At 34.2% G+C, this 19,745-nt stretch overlaps 1 protein-coding gene across 1 annotated transcript in view; it reads left to right on the top strand.

The window, feature by feature from the left end:
- Nucleotides 1–18,713, top strand: part of IFT80 (intraflagellar transport 80) — a 58,643-nt gene extending 39,930 nt beyond the window's left edge. The window contains exons 10-20 of the mRNA XM_029287272.1: nucleotides 2,098–2,216; nucleotides 2,839–2,913; nucleotides 4,065–4,228; nucleotides 6,530–6,594; nucleotides 7,599–7,734; nucleotides 10,424–10,571; nucleotides 11,422–11,593; nucleotides 13,791–13,880; nucleotides 14,058–14,230; nucleotides 15,750–15,873; nucleotides 18,340–18,713. Coding sequence (XP_029143105.1) covers nucleotides 2,098–2,216; nucleotides 2,839–2,913; nucleotides 4,065–4,228; nucleotides 6,530–6,594; nucleotides 7,599–7,734; nucleotides 10,424–10,571; nucleotides 11,422–11,593; nucleotides 13,791–13,880; nucleotides 14,058–14,230; nucleotides 15,750–15,873; nucleotides 18,340–18,453 — 1,380 coding nt within the window. The 3' untranslated portion in view covers nucleotides 18,454–18,713. The remainder of the gene's footprint in view (nucleotides 1–2,097; nucleotides 2,217–2,838; nucleotides 2,914–4,064; nucleotides 4,229–6,529; nucleotides 6,595–7,598; nucleotides 7,735–10,423; nucleotides 10,572–11,421; nucleotides 11,594–13,790; nucleotides 13,881–14,057; nucleotides 14,231–15,749; nucleotides 15,874–18,339) is intronic.
- The last annotated feature ends 1,032 nt before the right edge of the window (nucleotides 18,714–19,745 follow it).

Here is a 19,745-nt window from a genome sequence, read left to right as displayed (position 1 = left end):
GCAACCATATAAAATGAGTTATTCTTTCTACAGATTTTCTTTCAAGAATTTCCCAGGTTTTTTCTGATGTATTAATTAAATCCTAATGCCAGCTGTACAAAGCGAAATATAGCAACTCTTTACAATATGTCTGATGATTTTTTAACATTTTGAAAATCTGTATTGTGACAATTAGTTGTTTTAGACAAATCCAAGGGCTTCGTGCATAGTCATGTGCACTGGAGTCTCTTTGGAGAGCCAGGGTGTAGTAGTGTTTAACAATATGAACTATGGCCAGGGAGACTCAGCTTCAAGTTCCACTCTTAACCATGGAAGTTCACTGAGTGATTTTGGGCCAGTCTAAACTATCCAGTAGTTCAGCGACCTCCAACATTCATCCATGCAGTGGGGGAGGGGTGAAATAAAATAACACACATTCCTTCATTCTTCTGCACAAAAGTTAATTTGCATTAACATTAGTCTGGCACTTTAGAAAAAAATACTTCCAAGTGCTGAGAGGTGATAAGGAAACATTAATTATAAATTCTGCAGGCAGAAATACGGATGTGCAAAATGAAGCTCTCCAGCGGTGGAATGTTACATCATTTTTCCCTAGAATGCTCTGAAACTAGGTATTCTGGGGTGATGTTATTCTGAAAGTACACTGAATAGAAAGTGGTTTGTGATGATCTAGATGTATTAAGCATTAGAGAATGTCCTGAATACTGTGAACTTTTCCAGAATATTCAGATTGGTCAATTCCACAGAATGTCCTGGAGAAATGAGAAGTAGTCTGTTGTCAGCGCATCTCCTTGTATATCCCTATGCAAAGCTCTTCCAAGTGATTTAATTATTACCGGACTTAATTATTATCAGAGTGTTTAAAGTGGCAGCAAATTTGGTGATCTGTTATAAATAGTGTTTTTGCAAACTTCAGAACATTATCAGTTCTGTTAATCAGATTTTAAGTTTCTGTGATGTGCAGAGGAAGAATATTGATTATATATGGATAGAATTCTCTGGGAGCTTTGGTAAAAATGAAAGTTGAGTGCAGATATAGGAAGAGATACAAGAAGAGTGTCTATATGAGCATAATGCGGAGTCCCACCCATGAAAAATTGATAATTCCCATGAGCCAAAGAAGTGTGGCAGAGGGTCCCAATATAATAATACCAGGAAAATTGCAAATTTCAAAGGAAAAATTGATATATTATTATTTCAGAAAATGCCAAGGAAAGGAGATATTTTAGGTTAATTTTAGCAAGGTTTCTGTGTCATAGAAACTTCCAGTAGATGGTGCATTTTTCTGATGAACTAAAAAAAGTCAACTGAAATGCCTCAATAGGATTGGGAGTGAGGAGAGGTTCACAGCCTACCTCTACTGACATTTACACATATTAGCTTCCTTAAAATGCAATCCTTTGCCCATTTAAACTTTTAGAAATTGTCTGTGAGTGAGACAGATGGTGCTTACATTTGATAAATAAAAATATCCTGTCAAATGTATGAAAATATTTTTGTCAGGACCTAATCTGGTAATTTTTACATTACAACATTACAAGTCTTTTTGTAAGTAGTCCTTTGGAATTCATAAGAGTGTACAAAGCATCTATTTTTGAATTCCCAATTTAAGCAGTCCCAACTTAAGTGAGTACTTCAGAAGCTCCTCACATGCACAATCCACTCATTGCACAAGAAGAGAACAAAAAGTATGCATATGTGGAAACAGCTGGGAGAGCTTCTGAAGTAGCTGCACAGAGTTAGAAAATATATGATTACTTCACTGATATAATATTTTGCAAGCACTCCTGCATGTTCTGAAACACTCCTTTCAAAGAATGTGCCCAGCTCTGTTCTGGCCATCTTTAAGCTAGGTGTTATAGAAAAGGATTAGGTCCTTTTGGTTAGGTTTGGCTTGGTTCATTCTCTCTCAATATACTATGTGGTCTTATTTTTAAACAATTGCTTGTATGTTGTTTTTTTAAGTATTGGTTTTAATTGCTAAATACAATGCTGAAAAGTTGAATTTTTTTTACATTTATTATAGTTGACTTAAAATTGAAATGCTCTACTTACATGTTTAGGTTTGATTTAACTACGTGCTCTTGTTTTTATTAGGTTCGTAATGTACTTAATGATGCAGTGGATTTGCTGGAATTTCGTGACAGAGTCATTAAAGCATCTTTGAATTTTGGCCATTTAGTAGTTTCAACATCTCTTCAGTGTTACATATTCTCGTAAGTAATTAGAATTGAAGAGATATCATGTGATAAATTTTAAATATGTAATAACTTTGATGTGGTTTGATTTAGAGAAACAGCCAGGATTTAACAAATAAATTACAGTATAAACTTCACAATTACACATGGAATTGACTGAGTACACTTAGTTTCCTATGAGCAAAGCTTTTGTAGTGAACCCATATGATTTCCTTAACAGAACCCGGTCTTTTAATCCAATTATGAATTTTCCAGAACTCTAATTGATCTGCTTAGCAAATTACTTATGTCAAATCACTGAACTTTTTTTTAATTTAAAATTCTTTTTAAATTGTGTGTATGCTGCTTTGAAGGAATATGCAATGTTCTTGTAGGCTACAACTCACACCTACATGTCTATGTACATTTTTTGAATCACAGCAGCTATAACTAAACAGTGTTATAGTGATAACAGAAAGTGCAAAATGCAATTAGATAATCTGTTTTTAAATCAAGTAAAAATACTTGCATATATTCCTTTTTTTTGCAATCTTAGCACATATAGTCTTCTTGGGGTTGTATATTCTGTATAAAATTAAACGTTCGTTAAATGCTTTGTATAAACAATTTTTAAATATGGATTGCCTTCCCTTTATTTTAGGGTTAAAAACTGGAATACACCTTTAATCTTTGATCTCAAAGAAGGAACTGTCAGTTTAATTTTACAAGCAGAAAGGTATATATTTTATATGACTCTTTAGACAATTTATTTTTATTAAAGTAAAATTTATTCAAATCTCATAAGGTATTGTCATTTGCATTGATTTCAGTAGGGACTGACAGTTCCACATTCCCTTTTTTCTGTGGAGTAACAGATCAACCATACTAAGTGAATCTGATCATTTCTCCTATAGTTGGAACTACAGAGTAGAAACAATAATTTGTCGTCTCCCCCCCCGCTCTTAAATGAAGATGGCAGCCTACTGTTTATTTTAGGTCTGTGACTTGCTGGTTGTAACTTGAGAGCTAAAACAAATATCTGCTACATCTTTCTAGCAGGATAAGAATGGCAGTGGCTTGGTGAAAAAAGATATATTGGCATTATCATTCGTCTAATGGCCTGCTGGAGATGGTTGGAGCTGTAACTACTGTGACTGGCTTTCATCCTTACCTATTTGGAGTTGGAGAGGACCGTTATTCGGGGAGGAGGGGAACTTGCTTCTTTCTGGAAAGGCTTGCAGTTGGCCTTGTCTTAAAACAGTGTTTAGCCCAGTCCAGCCCAGCATTGCCCACTGAATGCTTATTTTACCAAGCCTTCTTCCAAAGCAAGTTTACATCCAGGTTTAATCTATTATTGGAATAGGTTATTGATATTATTATTATTATTATCTCATTTTATAAACTTCCTTTTTACACATTGAGCACCTGATGGGATGCTGAGAATCAGATCCAAAATTAATTTTTAGAAGACAGCAAGCAAGAGAAAATAAATTTAATTGTTATTTGCTGATCACTTAACTGTGAGCAAGTAAGTGGAGTGTTAGTCTGTATTGGCCTGAATATAAATTGGTCAGCTGATATTCCACTGCTTTATACAAATAAACTAATTAGAAATGTATGATGTTCTGACAGTTCAAAAATGGTAAAGGTATCTGTATTCTAATATACGCATGTTGGATAAATGAAACAGGATTTATTCGATAGTATTAGACACCTGTATTGGCAGAATAGAAAACTCTAAAAGCAAATGCTAGCATAATATATTATAAGTTAAAATAATTGAATAAACTTGTTAAACAGTGCAAGCAATTTACAAATCAATTAGATTAATTTTACTATAATATTAACCAAGTTATTGATGGCCATAATCTCACCCACAATTCTTAGGCATTTTGTTCTTGTTGATGGTGGAGGAATCTACTTATATTCCTATGAGGGACGTTTAATTTCCTCTCCAAAGTTTCCAGGAATGAGAACTGACATACTGAATGGCCAAACTGTATCCTTGAGTAATGATACATTAGCTATAAGGGACAAATCTGATGAAAAAGGTATGTGTATATTTATATATATGTTTAATGTAATGTTTGAAATATGATTATATGTTAATTAAAATATGTGGAAAAAATCTGCTTCCTATATGAAGTTAAAATATGACTCCAAAAAGGTTATTCATTCTCAGATATGAGGATGGTAACACAATCTCTTTCTTGGAAACATGTCTACCTATGATAATCTAATACCCATATGTATCTCTTGTATTTTTTTTTTAAACGAATGATTTATAAAAGGTAATTTAGATAGAAAAGCAATTCTGTTTGTTTTTAAAAGCAAAATTAAATATTTGTGGAACAATAGTAATTGCTTAATATGTTTGGAATCAGCCACCATATCACATAATACAGAACCGTGTTCTTTGTTCTTTTTTTTGAAACACTTTTGCCTTTTTTGTCTATTTTAATACTCAACAAATTAAAAAAATATACCTATATATTTTACCCTTTTTATTCTTCTTTGAGAAACAGTGGAGTTTTTATAATGTATTCAGTTTTCCTAAAAAAAAATTCAAGTTATTATCATAAGTATTTGAATAAAAGCTTTTGTAAAAGCATGAGCAATGAATCAGAAGGGAAAAAAAGATCCCAACTTTCTGAAGTCAGAAGTTACTTTCTTGTGTTTACACAGCTGGCTCAAACTAGCACTGGACACAACTCTTTTTTTCATATGTAACCAATAAGTTCAGAACAACACCTGTTCTTATAACAGCATTTTTTCCTGCCAATATAACTAGTGACCGCAAACCAATATCCTGTATCCTTCTAAAAAAAGTCATGATATACAAATGGAAGAATCTTTGAAAGTTCAATATGTTTGCTGCATGGAATATAAATGAGATTATCAGTTAGATTTGGCAAGTAATATTTAACTGTTTTTATTGTGTTTAGAATTAATAATCCCTCTAAATGCCTTTGCATTCTGAGATGTTTATTGTACACTACCGTATTATTAGTATAATAGTGCAGAAACCTCACATGCATAAATATTAGTTATTTAATCTTAAAGTACAAATTAGATAAAATGAACATAATAAAACATTGTATTTTTGTTGGCTTTAATGAGAATCATGCAGCAAAATATTTACCCCCAAATGTTTTCACTTTTGCTGCTTCAGCACCAAGTCTGCATTTACCAAGAGCAAATTAAAGTTTGAAAGAGATTCCAAATAAGTTTGTGATGACAAAGTCAGCCTTCCAAGAAAGTAGAACATCTTAAAGTAGTTCAAAATATATTATAAAAAAACAATTTATCGATACTTATTACTTTTATTTATAACATTTATTTATTTATTACAAATATTCACTTTACCCCACTCTTCAATTAAAAAGACCACATTACAATATTAGTTTTAAAAATCCATTCCACTCACTGGCTTATGCCACAGAGACAAAGGGCAAATCAAAAAGTGATGGGAAGAAAGAAGGAGATGGTGGTCTTATAGTTAGAATCTATGAGGCCAGACTCAGGGACTGTGAGACTCAATACTCAACTGTGGGCCTTCCTATGTGCCTCAGCATTATTCTGTTCTTCATCAGCCAGATGAATGGTAGAGAAATGAAAATATTAAATTGAATCAAAGTTATACAACATTTTATGCCTTGAAAAGAAGAATAGAGGAACAGAAATTACTGTTTGTTAGATTGAGATAAAGAGAGATAAATTGCTAGATTACTAGCAATAATCTCTCAGAAGTGACTTAAAATTTGCACCAACTACACCAGTGGTGGTGAACCTATGGCACGGGTGCCAGAGGCGGCACTCAGAGCCCTCTCTGTGGGCACGCGCGCCATCGCCCCAGTCCTAGGCCTTCAGCTGGGTTTTATAAAACCTTTTCGCTTTAGGCCTCCGCCGCCGTGTGCAAAAATAAAAAAAAGGTTCAATCAGTCAATTTCAACTTCTCGCGGGGGAAAAAAAAAGATCTTGCAAAGTTGGAATTGATTGACTGAACTTTTTAGTCCCACCCAGTCTGCCGTTACCACTGCAGCCACGCCCACCCAATTGGCCACACCCACCCAATGGGCCATACCCACCCGGCACCCGACAATGCATAAGTGGGTTTTGGGTTGCAGTTTGGGCACTCGGTCTCTAAAAGGTTCGCTATCACTGAACTACACAGTAAAAGTTATCAGTGTCCTTATTTGAACTGTTAAACACATTTGCTAAATTAACCTAGTAGGGTCTCCACTTGATACGTTTTTGTACTGTATACCATCGTTATAGAAAGAGACTTATGAAAATATACCTACAGTATATATTTATCAATAATCAGCTTTTTATCTGTTTTTAAAAAACAGTTATTTATCTGTTTGAACCTTTATCTGGCAAACAACTAGGAGATGGAAAACCCCTTAATCATAAGGTAAATAATGTTTAATATTTCTGTAGTTTATATTGGAAAAAAGTATAATCTGGTGAATAACTTATATCAAGATGTTACTGGCACTGAATAAATTTTTCTATCTTCTATTACCATAACATGTTTCAGTTTGAACTCTGATCAGTCTGAGCAGATTCATGTAGAAAGTGTTATATGGCTATTAAGAAATTAGTTGTATTCATTGATGCTTATCCATTGCAGGAAGATTTTTTTTAAAAAAAATTATCAGTAAGAATTAAAAGCAAAATAATTGAAAGCTGATATTGCTCAAGCCAATAATACATTAAGAATTTGTGTCCCTTGTTTAGGCATCTTTTTCAGTTCTTATAACATTAAAATACTGACTAATTTTTATTTGAATGAAACTTTGTTCTTGTAATCACATGCCACGACTGTTCAACTGGAACATGTTGTGTCATTTTAATCTTTTTTATGGTAATAACAAAAGAATTTTCTTTTTTGAAATGAGGAAAACCATTTAATCATGCATGAAGTTCTCTCAATCTGAAATACTTAAATACTAGCTCTGACTTGAGGGCCACACAGTAGTCTTAAATTTGTGGATTAATAATTCTTCATTTAACTATTTTCTAAAATTGTTTCCTTCCATTCCCATTTTATGTGATTCTAAGCTACTAAGTTCCATTGGAAGAGAGATTGAGAAATAAAATATAGATGTATTATATGGAAAATCTGTACTTCCCACTTTATATCACCTTCTACCAATGCCATTTATAAGAACACATTTTCTAAATTATCTGATATTTTATTTATTACACAAATTTATATGGCTGCTCAACTCTCACAGTTATACTTACTATGTTATAGCAGTAAGTATAATATGAGTAAATTTTTAATTGATAATATTGTACTTTATTGTTGACGCTAGCAATATTAATAATTAGATTTGAGAATGCAAATCTTTATTACTGTAAAAAAATCTTGCTTTGATACAAATGTGGGTTTTGATTCAAATATTGTTACAGACAGAAATTGTGGAAATTGCCTTAGATCAGAAGGGTCTTACAAATGAAAGGAAAATTGCTTTTATTGACAAAAATAGAGATCTTTATATAACTTCTGTGAAGAGATTTGGAAAAGAACAGAAAATTATCAAAATAGGTAAGAACTGGCTTAACCCCCAACCCGCATGTCGCAATTTAACAAAGTGTTCTAAAATTGTGTGTTTTAGTGATTATATGTAATTTGTAGAATATAATTTGTGAGGAGCGAATGGTACAAAAACACCTAAATATGTTTTGTTTCTTGTTTAGAATTTGTTTGCAACAAGCTAATTTTGGATCATCTCAATAAATTAGGAACCCCAAAATCAAACCTGCAGTGTCAGTGAAGTCAGTGAATGCATCAACCTATTTGGTTTCATTATTCTAGAAGGAGAATGATAATGGAAAGATTTTTTTTTTAATTAAGGAGATAGCTCTTTGAGGGTGAAGGTTCATTCTCCGAGCTTGTGGGTTGGTTTCTGAATGTTTCATTACCAGGCGAGGTAACATCTTCAGCAGAGTTTAGGGCATGTCAGTGTCAGTATTCTTCTGTTTATAAGGGGTTCAGGTATGGGTGTGTCGAGTGAGGGTCTGTGATGGGTCAGGTGTGAATCATCAGTGAGTCTTGTGATGGGGAGGTTACATCAGGTCAGGGTCATTGGGAGATGAACTGCTGGTGAGCGGAGGCTTGTGTAGGTTGGTTGAGGGTCGGTGCTGTCTCTCAGATAGTTCTTTATTGTTGTTTTAAGAACAAAACTAATTTAAATTAAATCAATATCACAGATGTCCCTTGTGCTTTCTGTAAAAATGTGATAGTTTATAAAGCACTATAAAGCTGTGATTTTCATTGTGGTTGACGGAGATTCACTACGTGTTTAGGTGCAGGTTACAGTTATCACCAACACCTGCTCACTACTGAGACCATCCTCCCCAAGTTCATTGCCAGTTACTTGGTTCATAAAAATGGATTGGTGGTTGAAAGCTCATTTTTTATAGCACAGTCATTTAGGTGAGATGGACAGGATAGAAATATGTCTGTGTGTGTGTGTGTGTGTGTGTGTGTGTGTGTGTGTGTGTGTGAGAGAGAGAGAGAGAGAGAGAGAGAGAGAGAGAGAGAGAGAGAGAGATGATCTAGGTAATAGTGAAAGTACTAAAATTCAGAAAACAGGTTTTGAATGCAATTATCAAATGTGAGTCCTAATGAGTAGTACTAATGATCTCACACAAGCATACCAAATCAAAAGGGGGAATAGGTCATATGACAATGAATATCTACAGTTGGAATTTAATTGGTTTGTAAATTCATTACTCCATTGAAGAATAAATTGAATAGATTGGGCTATGAGCATGGGGTACACAAAATAATTCAGGTAATAAACAGGTAATTCTGGCTATTTTGGGTGGGGTAACAATTTTAAAGGGCTTTAAAAATGAAAGATATAGGAAGTCATACACAAATACAACTATAATCTCGTTCCATACACTTCAAGTTGGTAAAGTAGAGAAATGTGTTTGTTTACATTTGATACGAGATTGGCAGCAAATAAATTTCATAAATAAATAAATAAAAGGGTGGCGTCTACATTTTCCAAATGTTTATTTAGTGGTTCATGATTACAGAAAGATTAAGTAACATTGCTCTAAAATCTATTCACTCAAATTTCCGTTAACATAGATGTATCACAATTATATTATAAACAAGTTTGACCTATAAACTAAAAATTCAGGAGTTCACTATTTGACCTGCAAGATTTTTTTTTAAAAAATGCTTTTTTTCTTTAAACATGAAAAAGACAAGCAGATCATACTAATTTGCAGAAGATCTGAAATAAGAACCTTCCCCTAATCCTATAGGGGTCCTTATTTTCAGTCCATTTAATTTTTTTGTGCTGCGCAGGATGGCATTTTTGAGAGGGGTGGATGCTGCTGGGTACTCATTTATTTGTATGCTGCTCATTCCCAAAGGTACGGAAGACCTTATTATGATTTTTTCCCTTGAGCTCTTCCCACATTATAAACCTACATTAAGCCCTCCACCCAGCCTGGCTCCTATAACTTATATTACAAGGAATATCAGGAAGATATTTAGTTAGTGGGAAGATAATAAATAAGCCTAGTTTGTGAATTTAACATTTTAGAAGGAACTTAGTCATGATGAAAAACATTGTTAGTGCAATCTTAAAAGTTTATGTAGAACCCCAAGTTAATTGTCTGTTGCAACTGAAAAAATCCAACACTTCTGCAAACTCTAGTACAGAAGCAATCATTGGTCAGAACTGAATTATTACCTATTTAAGAATACTCAAAGGTTTTCTGATGTTAGCAGTGTATGGCTGTATAATGTGAATCTGGTTTATCTAGCATTCTAGCTCAAAGGAAAAATGGCATATGAGAATAAACAACACAATAAAAAATAAAAAGTTCAAAAAAATGTGTCCAGTTTAACATTATTTATACAACTTCTGTGTAGTTGTAAATACTTATCATTCTGTGGAGATGCAGTGTAAAGAGACTTAAAAGAGGGAGGATAAGCAGATCTTGCAGGTTTGTCCAAGTACTACCTCTTCTAAAAGTGAGCAGGGGGTTGGACTTGATGACCTCCAAGGTCCCTTCCAACTTTATTATTATTATTATTATTATTATTATTATTATTATTATTATTATTATTATTATTATTATTATTATTATTATTATTATTATATCCCAGTAGAGAAGAGATGATGATACTTCTATTTGCAGGCTAGAATTGATTATTTATATGATTTAGTTGACAGATATTTATTTAGTTTTTTTGTTTGTTTGTTAAGGAACAATGGTACATACTCTAGCATGGAATGACTCATGCAACATACTATGTGGACTGCAGGATACACGTTTCACAGTCTGGTACTACCCCAATGTAGTGTATGTAGACAAGGATCTCTTGCCAAAAACTCTCTATGAAAAGGATGCAAGGTATTTCTTATTTATTTTATATTCCATTAATAGTTTTCACTAATAAAATATTTTTTAATCTAATCTTTGAGACTGACACTCTATGGCACAGGCAAACAACAGTTTCCAATCTGATACTTGAAATTATTTGAGGAGCCAGGAATCCACAAAAGGTCTTCAGAATTTGGTCAAAAAAAATTAGCCTTGACTGTCCTTTATTTTGGATGTTTACAGAGGGGTTGGGGGGTAGAAATACATGCATTTTGCCTTACAGAAGTTTAGACATTTCCAACCTTATTTTGCCACTTTGGCACCAAAAATCAGGGCACTGAATGCCAGCCAATTTTAGCTGTGTTTAACTTTATTTCTGGGGTTTAGGCAAGGTATGTAATTGAAATGCATTTTGTTCTGCAGAATTTAAATTTTTTTTTTTAGCATTTTTACATATGTACCCAAAATCATATATAACAAATTGGCCATTTTGTTTGAAGACTGTAAATAGAGTTTGGAGGCAGGGGCACTAATATGAGCCATTGATTATAATACCTAATAGAGAAATACCTAACTTGTTAGTTGCCAAGTTTACTAAATATGACACTTCAGAATACACACTTCCAGATTCTTTTGGACTGAACAATTAAAAAAAAACAGTATATAAAAAATTGGGATGTATATTACTTCCTAATCTGTAAATTCTAGATTAGCACAACAGGATTGACGTGTGCAGTCTTATTTCTACCACGATCAGTGCATACTCAGAAGGAGATCATGGTTGTTATTTTAAATGGAATATCTGTCTGTTTCATAAGTACTCTATCTAAGCTATATTAATAAAATAATGTTTCTGAAGTGTGTCTATTTTTTTCAATAGTGAATTTAATAAAAGTCCCCAGATCTTAAGTTTTGTTGGCAATCAGGTAACAATCAGAAGAGCCGACGGTTCACTTATTCACATTAGTATTTCACCATATCCAGCTATTCTTCATGAATATATGAACAATTTGAAATGGGAAGATGCCATCAGATTGTGTCGCTTTGTCAAGGTAAATATAATGTTAACTTTTAGAAAAAAGTTACTGGGGTGGGAGACATATTATTCCTTTAATTTTAAAATACAGATTACATTAATGCAATAATCCCTTCAGACGCCCATCATAAAATGCTTTCCAAGGTAATGTTATTTACCTGACTTGTGATGAACTGAAAGGGACCTGCTGTTTAGAAAAACTACACATACTGTATCTTCTACAGGTAGTCCACAACTTACAGCAATTCATTTAGTGACCGTTCAAAGTTACAACGATGCTAAATAAGTGACTTATGACTGTTTTTCATACTTCAGACCATTGCAGCATCCCCATAGTTACGTGATCAAAATTCAGACGCTTGGCAACTGACTCATATTTATGACGGTTGCAGTGTCCCAGGGTCATGTGATCAAGTTGTGTAATCTTCTGACAAGCAAAGTCAATGGGTGAGCCAGATTCATTTAACATCTGTGGCAAGAAAGGTCATGAAATGGGGCAAAGCTCACTTAACAAATTTCTCACTTAGCAACAGAAATTTTGGGCTCAATTGTGGTCATAAGTTGAGGACTACCTGTACTTTCCTCTGTTTCAAACTGCTAACAGTACTCAACTTCAAATATATTTCAGATATGTTTCTCTGTTCTTTGCCTATAAAATGGAGACATTTGCTTATGCTTTAATGTTTGGCTGCCTTTCAGATTATATTTGCCACCAGAGAGTTATGTATGCATTTCTGAGCAGCTTAACTGTAGGGTTTGGCTGTTATCACAACACTATTTACATTCTGATTTCTGTACATAAGAACAGTCATTTAAGGATAGAAGAAGAAAAAGGAACATACAAAAGCCTCCTGGTTGCTTATCATAAATTCCTTCTTTCTTCCTTCAAGAATAGCTTTTTTATCACACTGCACTAGTGCATTGCATCTCCTAGCAACAGATTCAGTAGTTTTGTAACAGGTGTAAAATGAATGCAAAGGAGAAGGCAAACTGAGCAGGTTGCTGGATCCTCTGAGGTTACCAATGTGGCAGGAATATTTATTTGGTTCCTTTTTTAAAAAAAAATATTTTCTTTCTCTTCTTTACCTTTCTAGTATCCTAGATAATTGTCAGATATGATGGTTCTGATAATCTGTTATAATCTCTTTTCTCCTGATATTACATTCCATCAGGTAATGAATGATGCTGTGCAAAGCTTTCACAAAAAAGCATCCCCTTTGAAATGATTAAAGCAGCTAACTCATTTGCATGTAAAGTAAAGACAATTAGAAGCAGTTTCCTTCTTTTGTTCATGCCTTTTTCATTCTTCTTCCCCCATCCTCTTAGAAAGCTGCAAGGAGAGGAACAAATTGGGCCAAAAGCCATATTATTTTAAATATTTAATATTATATATTTACATTTCCTCTACTTACTGAAAGAGAATGAACTATAGATACCTGCCACAAGTATCCAGTTGCTCTGGAAAAGTGCTAGTTAAGTAAATAGAATTCTTCTGTATCTCAGTTAGTTTTGATTCACTTATGTTTATTAAATCGAGTATCTACTATAATGAGAGCAAGTAAATATAAATGATAAATACATTTCCTTGCTAGTTTCCAACAGCCTGATGATCAGGGATTAACTTCAGGATTAACATGAGACAACCAGTGAAGCAGTAAATCATTCCCTAATCAAGAAACTACCAACTCAGACAAACAAACAAGCATTAAACACCAGCTTAATCAAGGAATTACCACAGAAAAAACAACATTCCCACAAACACTGGTAGAGCAAACTAGGATATATAAACAGAGAGCAAAACCCATTTCTTTTTAACACTGAAGATGTTACCTAGTCAGGTAATGAAATGTCTGCAAGCAAATAACCAATCTCAGAGAGCACCAAGGATTCAACAGTTCAATCCTGAGCTACAAATATTCTCTTTTATAATGCTATCTAAATGTTTATTTTTATGTTATGAGAGGCGACTCTATCTTTCTATCGCCACACATGTGATGATAAATCATTATGTAATGATTTATATATTGCAGTTTTTTCTTTATTTTCTTTATTAAATGTGCATGTGACCTGGGAATACACTGCACTATAAATGTATAAACATTGATAGCCAATTGATTCTTAGATAATGGTTAAATTATATTCATACCAATTTGGCATAAGATAAATATTTATATTCTATAAGAAGAAAAGTTATTTTAATATGTTCATTTCAGGATCAAACATTATGGGCTTGTTTAGCTGCTATGGCAATAGCAAATAAAGATATGAACACAGCAGAAATAGCCTATGCATCAGTTGGCGAGGTAAGTAGTTCACTATTTAATAACTTTAACCAATTGATTGAAAATATTTAATGCTAATCCTGTTGCAATTTAAAGGACTCTTGGCATTTGTTGCATTATCTAACTTATTACAAAACTAGAATTTAACCAATTTTATTGTGCCTATCACATTTATTTATTTTTTAAAAAAACCAACAGATTGATAAAGTTCAGTTTATCAGTTCCATGAAAGGCCTTCCATCAAAAGAATCAAGAATGGCTCACATTCTGCTTTTTAGTGGAAATGTCCAGGATGCTGAAACTTTGCTTTTGCAAGCTGGACTTATTTACCAGGCGATTCAAGTTAATATTAATCTATACAACTGGGAAAGGTAATATGGCTTTTATTTAATGTATTGCAGTATATATTTTTGTCTTGGTTCTGATCTAGGTTTAAGAGTTTAAATCAGTATTTCTCAACCTAGGCGGCTTGAGGATGTATGGACTTCAACTCCTTCTGAGAGTTGAAGTCCACACATCTCCAAGCCGCCAAGGTTGAGAAACTCTGGTTTAAATGATAACTTACATAATTTTATCCCGTTCCAAGTCCTATTTCTTTTTATTTCAGAATGTTGATGTAATATATACCAAAGTTTGTGATATGGCATGTGGAATTGTTGATAAAGAAGCACAGGCCCAAGTCCTATTTTGTTACACAGATGTTTCTAAAAAAGCTTTTGTACCTGATTATAACATCAGTACCTCTTTAGCTCCATGTATATCTGATTATGTATGCTGCTCACTTGGCTGAAGAACAGATAAGGAATGCACCTAAAATGTATTTTTTTGGGGGGGAGGGGGTAGTTCTTCGTCTCATTGCTTCCCTCCTTTGCTTCCCTTAGAAAGAAATTATCCCAAGTTTAGAATGATTTTTGATTTTCATGATTTTCCTAACATAAACCTCCATGCTAAAATGCCACCTGTGAAATCTCTGAAATACCACAAGGTAGCCTTAGCTATTCTTCTCTAAAAGTTCAGATTTTGTGCCAGTCTATAAATATGGAGCAGTGGTGTTCTCACCTATTTTATAATGAATGTGACATATGTTAACAATGGAAAGTAACATGGACATGCTATTTATTAACTGATAAAATGCATACCAACTCCCAATATACTTAGATTTTCTGAGCAGTGTCTCATTTTGACATTGCCTAAGCCTATACGAGTTCAGTTTAAACAAGATTGATATGCTACGAGGTTTTTGTTTCTGGTCCTTTAAAGAAAAAAAAAATGTTACTGACAGCTGTGCTAATTTCAAGTCTTCTGGATGCAAAGCAATAATTGTTACATTGTTAATAGGAAGCTTTTACTGTTTTAGAAAGTTAAGAGACAAATTTGAAAGTTTCCAGTCTGAAGTTTCATGAATAGGAAATTTATGTGATGTGTATAATGTTCTGATTTGCATATTCTTATTGTACATGTAGAGCCTTCTACATAATCATAAAAGAATGGGAATAATTTTTTAATTGGACTACTGTACATTAGTAAGATGCCACATGATCCTTAGAAGGGGGACAGGAAAGCAAGAAGGTTCACCAGACTTGTTCATTGGTATAAAGATTGTTACTTTCGTTTAAGCCATCCAACAATTACGAAGACCACTACTTGCCAGAAAATATAGCTTAAAATTAATAGAAAACATAAATAAACTTATTTAATGGGGAAAGTAGTTTTCAATTAAAGCAATTGTTGTAGGCCTTAATGCTTGGTTTCTTCTTGCTTTATGAACAGAAAATGTTTCATTAGTGCAGTTGCTGTACAGTGGGCATATTTATAAAACCAAGGCCTTTATGATCAGTTTAGTTTCTGAGGTCGGCCTGATGAGCTTATTACTGCTTTGCTTTCTTCTAGAGCGCTAGAACTTGCTGTGAAACACAAGACGCACGTTGACACAGTGCTGGCTTACCGACAAAAGTTCTTGGATGACTTCAGTAAAAAAGAAACGAATCAGCGATTTTTACAATATGCAGAAGGGGCAAGTATTCTGTGGAAGTTGAGTTATACTTTTTGAAACTCTGCCTTATAGCTATGAAACAATTTCAGACTGTAAGCCAATGTGTATTTAATAACACTGTGTGCTTGTACTTTAATTCACAGTATGAAACAAAATCAACAACTTGATTTTTTTTTCAGGATTTCCACTTTGAGGCTCAGTTATTAGCACTGATGGAATAGGGCCAAAGTATGTTAGGAGATATCTCCTTACCGTTATGAAAATCATACTGTGGAAATACTGTAGAGTTAGATAATATAGGTATAGAATTTTTATTTTATGGGAAACGACAAATATTAAGAGCAGTTTTTTGCTGCTAAAGCTTTCAGGTTTATGATTTCACCAGTACAGGCTAATACAGTGAAAGATGCTGTCTTAGCTTATTCTGATGTGGCATTCTGAGGAAACATTACAACAGTTGACATGCTGCTTAGCTTATTAAAACTTGTTTAAGGTATACTGAGTTTTATCTGAAAATCATATGCTGCTTTTGGCAAACTGCACCATAATGTTCACACTCCTTTGCATAACAAGATAGAAATTTAGAATACTGTCATATGGGACTCTGAGCCAGTAGTATCTGGCAAGTTTTGAATATACTATAATACATCACAGAAATAGCCCCCTGAAACAAGATAAAATAGTTGTGGTAAAGAAAAGTTTCATATGGCTGTGAAATCATAGCAGCTATCATGCCATATTTGATGGAAGTAGAGCCGTAATACACAGTTGGCAAGGAAGAAACCTGAAATCCAAGTAATTTTATTTCAGAATCTAATTCTCATGTGATGCAGATTTATCACTGAGGGGGAAAATATAACACATTCTTGGACCCAAAGAACTTGATTAATAGTTTAGGCAGTTTTTTGGATCTTGGTGATTTAGTAATTTTTTTAAAAAATTAGCTAATTCATCAAACTGAGATCATTACAAAAGAAAATGGGCTACAATATTCTGTTTTTCCTTCTGTTTTGCAAAATGTATGTATTTTGTAAAATCAGAATATATGAGTTAGAAAAAAAACCCCATATAGATCATCCAATCCAAGCTTCTGTTCAGTGCAGGAATTCTCTCTAACTAACCCATCTCTGGAAGGGTGCTATCCAACCTTCTTTGAAAACCTTCAATATGGGAAACTAAAGGACCTCTCACCATTATTATAGGCAGTCTGTTCATCTACTTAACTGTTCTTACCATCAGGATATTCCTCATCAAATTGAATCTCCTTTATTTTCTTTTAATTGAAATCTACTGGTCATTTTTCTATTCTCAGTTTCAAGAGAAAACAGGCCTTGCTTGTTTTACTGGTTTTTTTTAACCAGCTGTTTTAGCAGCTCCCTTTCCAGCATTCTCTTCTGTGCTGTAAGGTTCAAAGTGCTATGTGAAAATAAAAAGAATAACAACCTCATTTTATGTACAGGTAGTCCTTGGTTTACGTCCATTTGTTCAGCAACCATTTAAAGTTATGGTAACAGTGAAAAAATGTATTTATGACTGGTCCCTTATTTTCTGGCTATCACAGCATATATGATCCCCACAGTCACATGATTGTGATCCGGATGTCTGGCTCACAATTTTGATGTTGCAGGAAACCACAATCACATAATCGCCATTTGCTACCTTCCCTATCAGGTTCCCACAAATAAAGGGCAAACTGGCAAGGAAAGTTGCAAGTTACTCTGATAACCTACAGTTGCTCTCACCTACAGCAACTCCACCGCTGGTACACAGTCTCCACCGGCCCTGTTAGGACTCCCTTGACATGCATGATTGGTGTTGGGACGCCAAAGCCTCTTCTAGCCTCTCTCAATTCACATGCTGCCTGCCTTGGGCGAGCTCATCCTTGATTTGCACAGGGCATGCACTGGGCCTCCCAAACCCACCCCAGATTCTCTTTACTCATGTGCAGACCATGCCAAGCCTCTCAGGTAATGTCTGGCTCTTTCAGCTCACACGTTGCTTGCAACAGACCTCCCCTTATCCCCTTGTCCTCTCCTGGTCTTTTCCGTACCTTACAGCATAGTCTACTTCTTATCTGGGACTCCTGCAGCTCCCTGCTTAATGACCCACATATCTTTACAACAGCTGCCAGGATTGCTGTCACTAAGTTGTACGGTCATGTGAAGTTGCATTTTATGATTGCATCACTTAGTGACAGCCGTCCCAGTCCCAATTGTTATCATAACCTGAGGATTGTTTACCTAATTTGGTCTTTTCTATCATAATAACTAATATTTTTCCCTAGCTTAAAATTAAGAAGAATTTTGAACCAAAGATAAAATGCAGCTCCAGAGCTAGCCTAAGAAATCTTCTTGGGCCTAAAGAAACCCCAGATATACGAGATAGTTTCCCACGTATGCACACACAAAAGCACACTCGTAATTTTCCCCCCTGCCCAGATAAAAATATTTTTTCTCTTTTTTTCCTCCCTCTCTCTTGATTTTGCAGCTTGATGTTAACTGGGATAAAATCAAAGCTAAAATTGAGTTGGAAATTGCAAAAGAACGAGAACGAGCTACTGCTACTCCAGCAGTCAGAGGAAGCATGGTCATTCAGCGCTGAGAGATGTATTGATTATATGAAATATGAACTTTGTATATGTTATTCAGTATTTTAAGCTACTGATAATATTTGTATACAATGCTTAGTTTCTGTAGTTAGTTTAAAAATGAATTTGAATGAATGTAGCCTGCTGGAATGTTAAATACATTTTTATTATAATGTTCATATGGATACTCTAAATGAACAGATTTCTAATATTGTATAAACTGTTACTATTAATGATGCATATTAAATCTGTTACATAAACAAATGGTCAGCTATTCTTGGTACCAACAGGCTATTCTTGTTCAGCATGAAATCTGAGAATACATTTGCTTTTATATGTAGGAGTTTTTAATGGTAAGAAATATATGGTAAGACATTTTCAGAAAATATTCACAGATTTAAGTTAGCAGATGCAATCTTCTTTTGTCAAGATCTCCTTGTTTGTTTATTTATATTATACAATTGTACAGTATTTAAATAAGCTGTCGTTTGGAAAGAAATCATTTTGGGATTGGTAAATCATGTTAAATGTGTAAATAGATAGTTTAAAATGTTATGAGGTTTAATTTCTTGTAAATTTATTTGTTTGTTTGTTTGTTTATTATATTAATATCGCTACTTATAAATTCCGGGAGGCTCCCAGTCAAACGTTAAGACACCATTAAAGCCATATTTGGTCTAGTACAGGGGTAGTCAACCTTGGCTCTTTTATGACTCGTGGACTTCAACTCCCAGAATTCCTGAGCCAGCACAGCACCAGGCTAGAAAGCAGGAGACCATGATTTCAAGCCCTGCCTTAGCTATGAAATCCAGCTAGGTGACTTTGGACCTGTCACTCTCTCTCAATCCAACCTACCACACAGGGTTATTTTTTTAGGCAAAATAGGAGGAAGAAGATGTGTTGGATATGTTCACCACCTTGAATTATTTGTAAAAATAATAAAGACAGGATACAAATAAAATAAAAAACAAAAACAATATTAAAACTATAAAAACTACATTAAAAATGAAAAGCTGGCACCAAGTCAAAACTTCTGATCTGCAGTCACCTCATCCCACCACTTGGGGGGAAAGCTAGATCTTCAAAGCTTTACAGAAAGCTAAGAAGGATAGTGGTCTGTTGAACTTCAGGGGCCAGAATGTTTCATTGGGCAGGGGCTGTCATGGAAAAGTCACACTTCTAGTTTACCATAAGATGGTAATATTTAAGGGAAGGGATTGAAGTATGCCCACCCTCTCTGACCTGGTAGGATAGGTAGATGCCCTTAGGGAAAGGCAGTCCTGCAGATAACATTGCCCTGTGCTAT

This window comes from Protobothrops mucrosquamatus, unplaced genomic scaffold, assembly GCF_001527695.2.
Source record: "Protobothrops mucrosquamatus isolate PMUCROS unplaced genomic scaffold, P.Mucros_1.0 scaffold_281, whole genome shotgun sequence".
In the NCBI taxonomy this organism is placed as follows: domain Eukaryota; kingdom Metazoa; phylum Chordata; class Lepidosauria; order Squamata; family Viperidae; genus Protobothrops; species Protobothrops mucrosquamatus.
The sequence above is the reverse complement of the archived record's forward strand: the minus strand, read 5'-3'. Positions and strand labels throughout refer to the sequence as shown.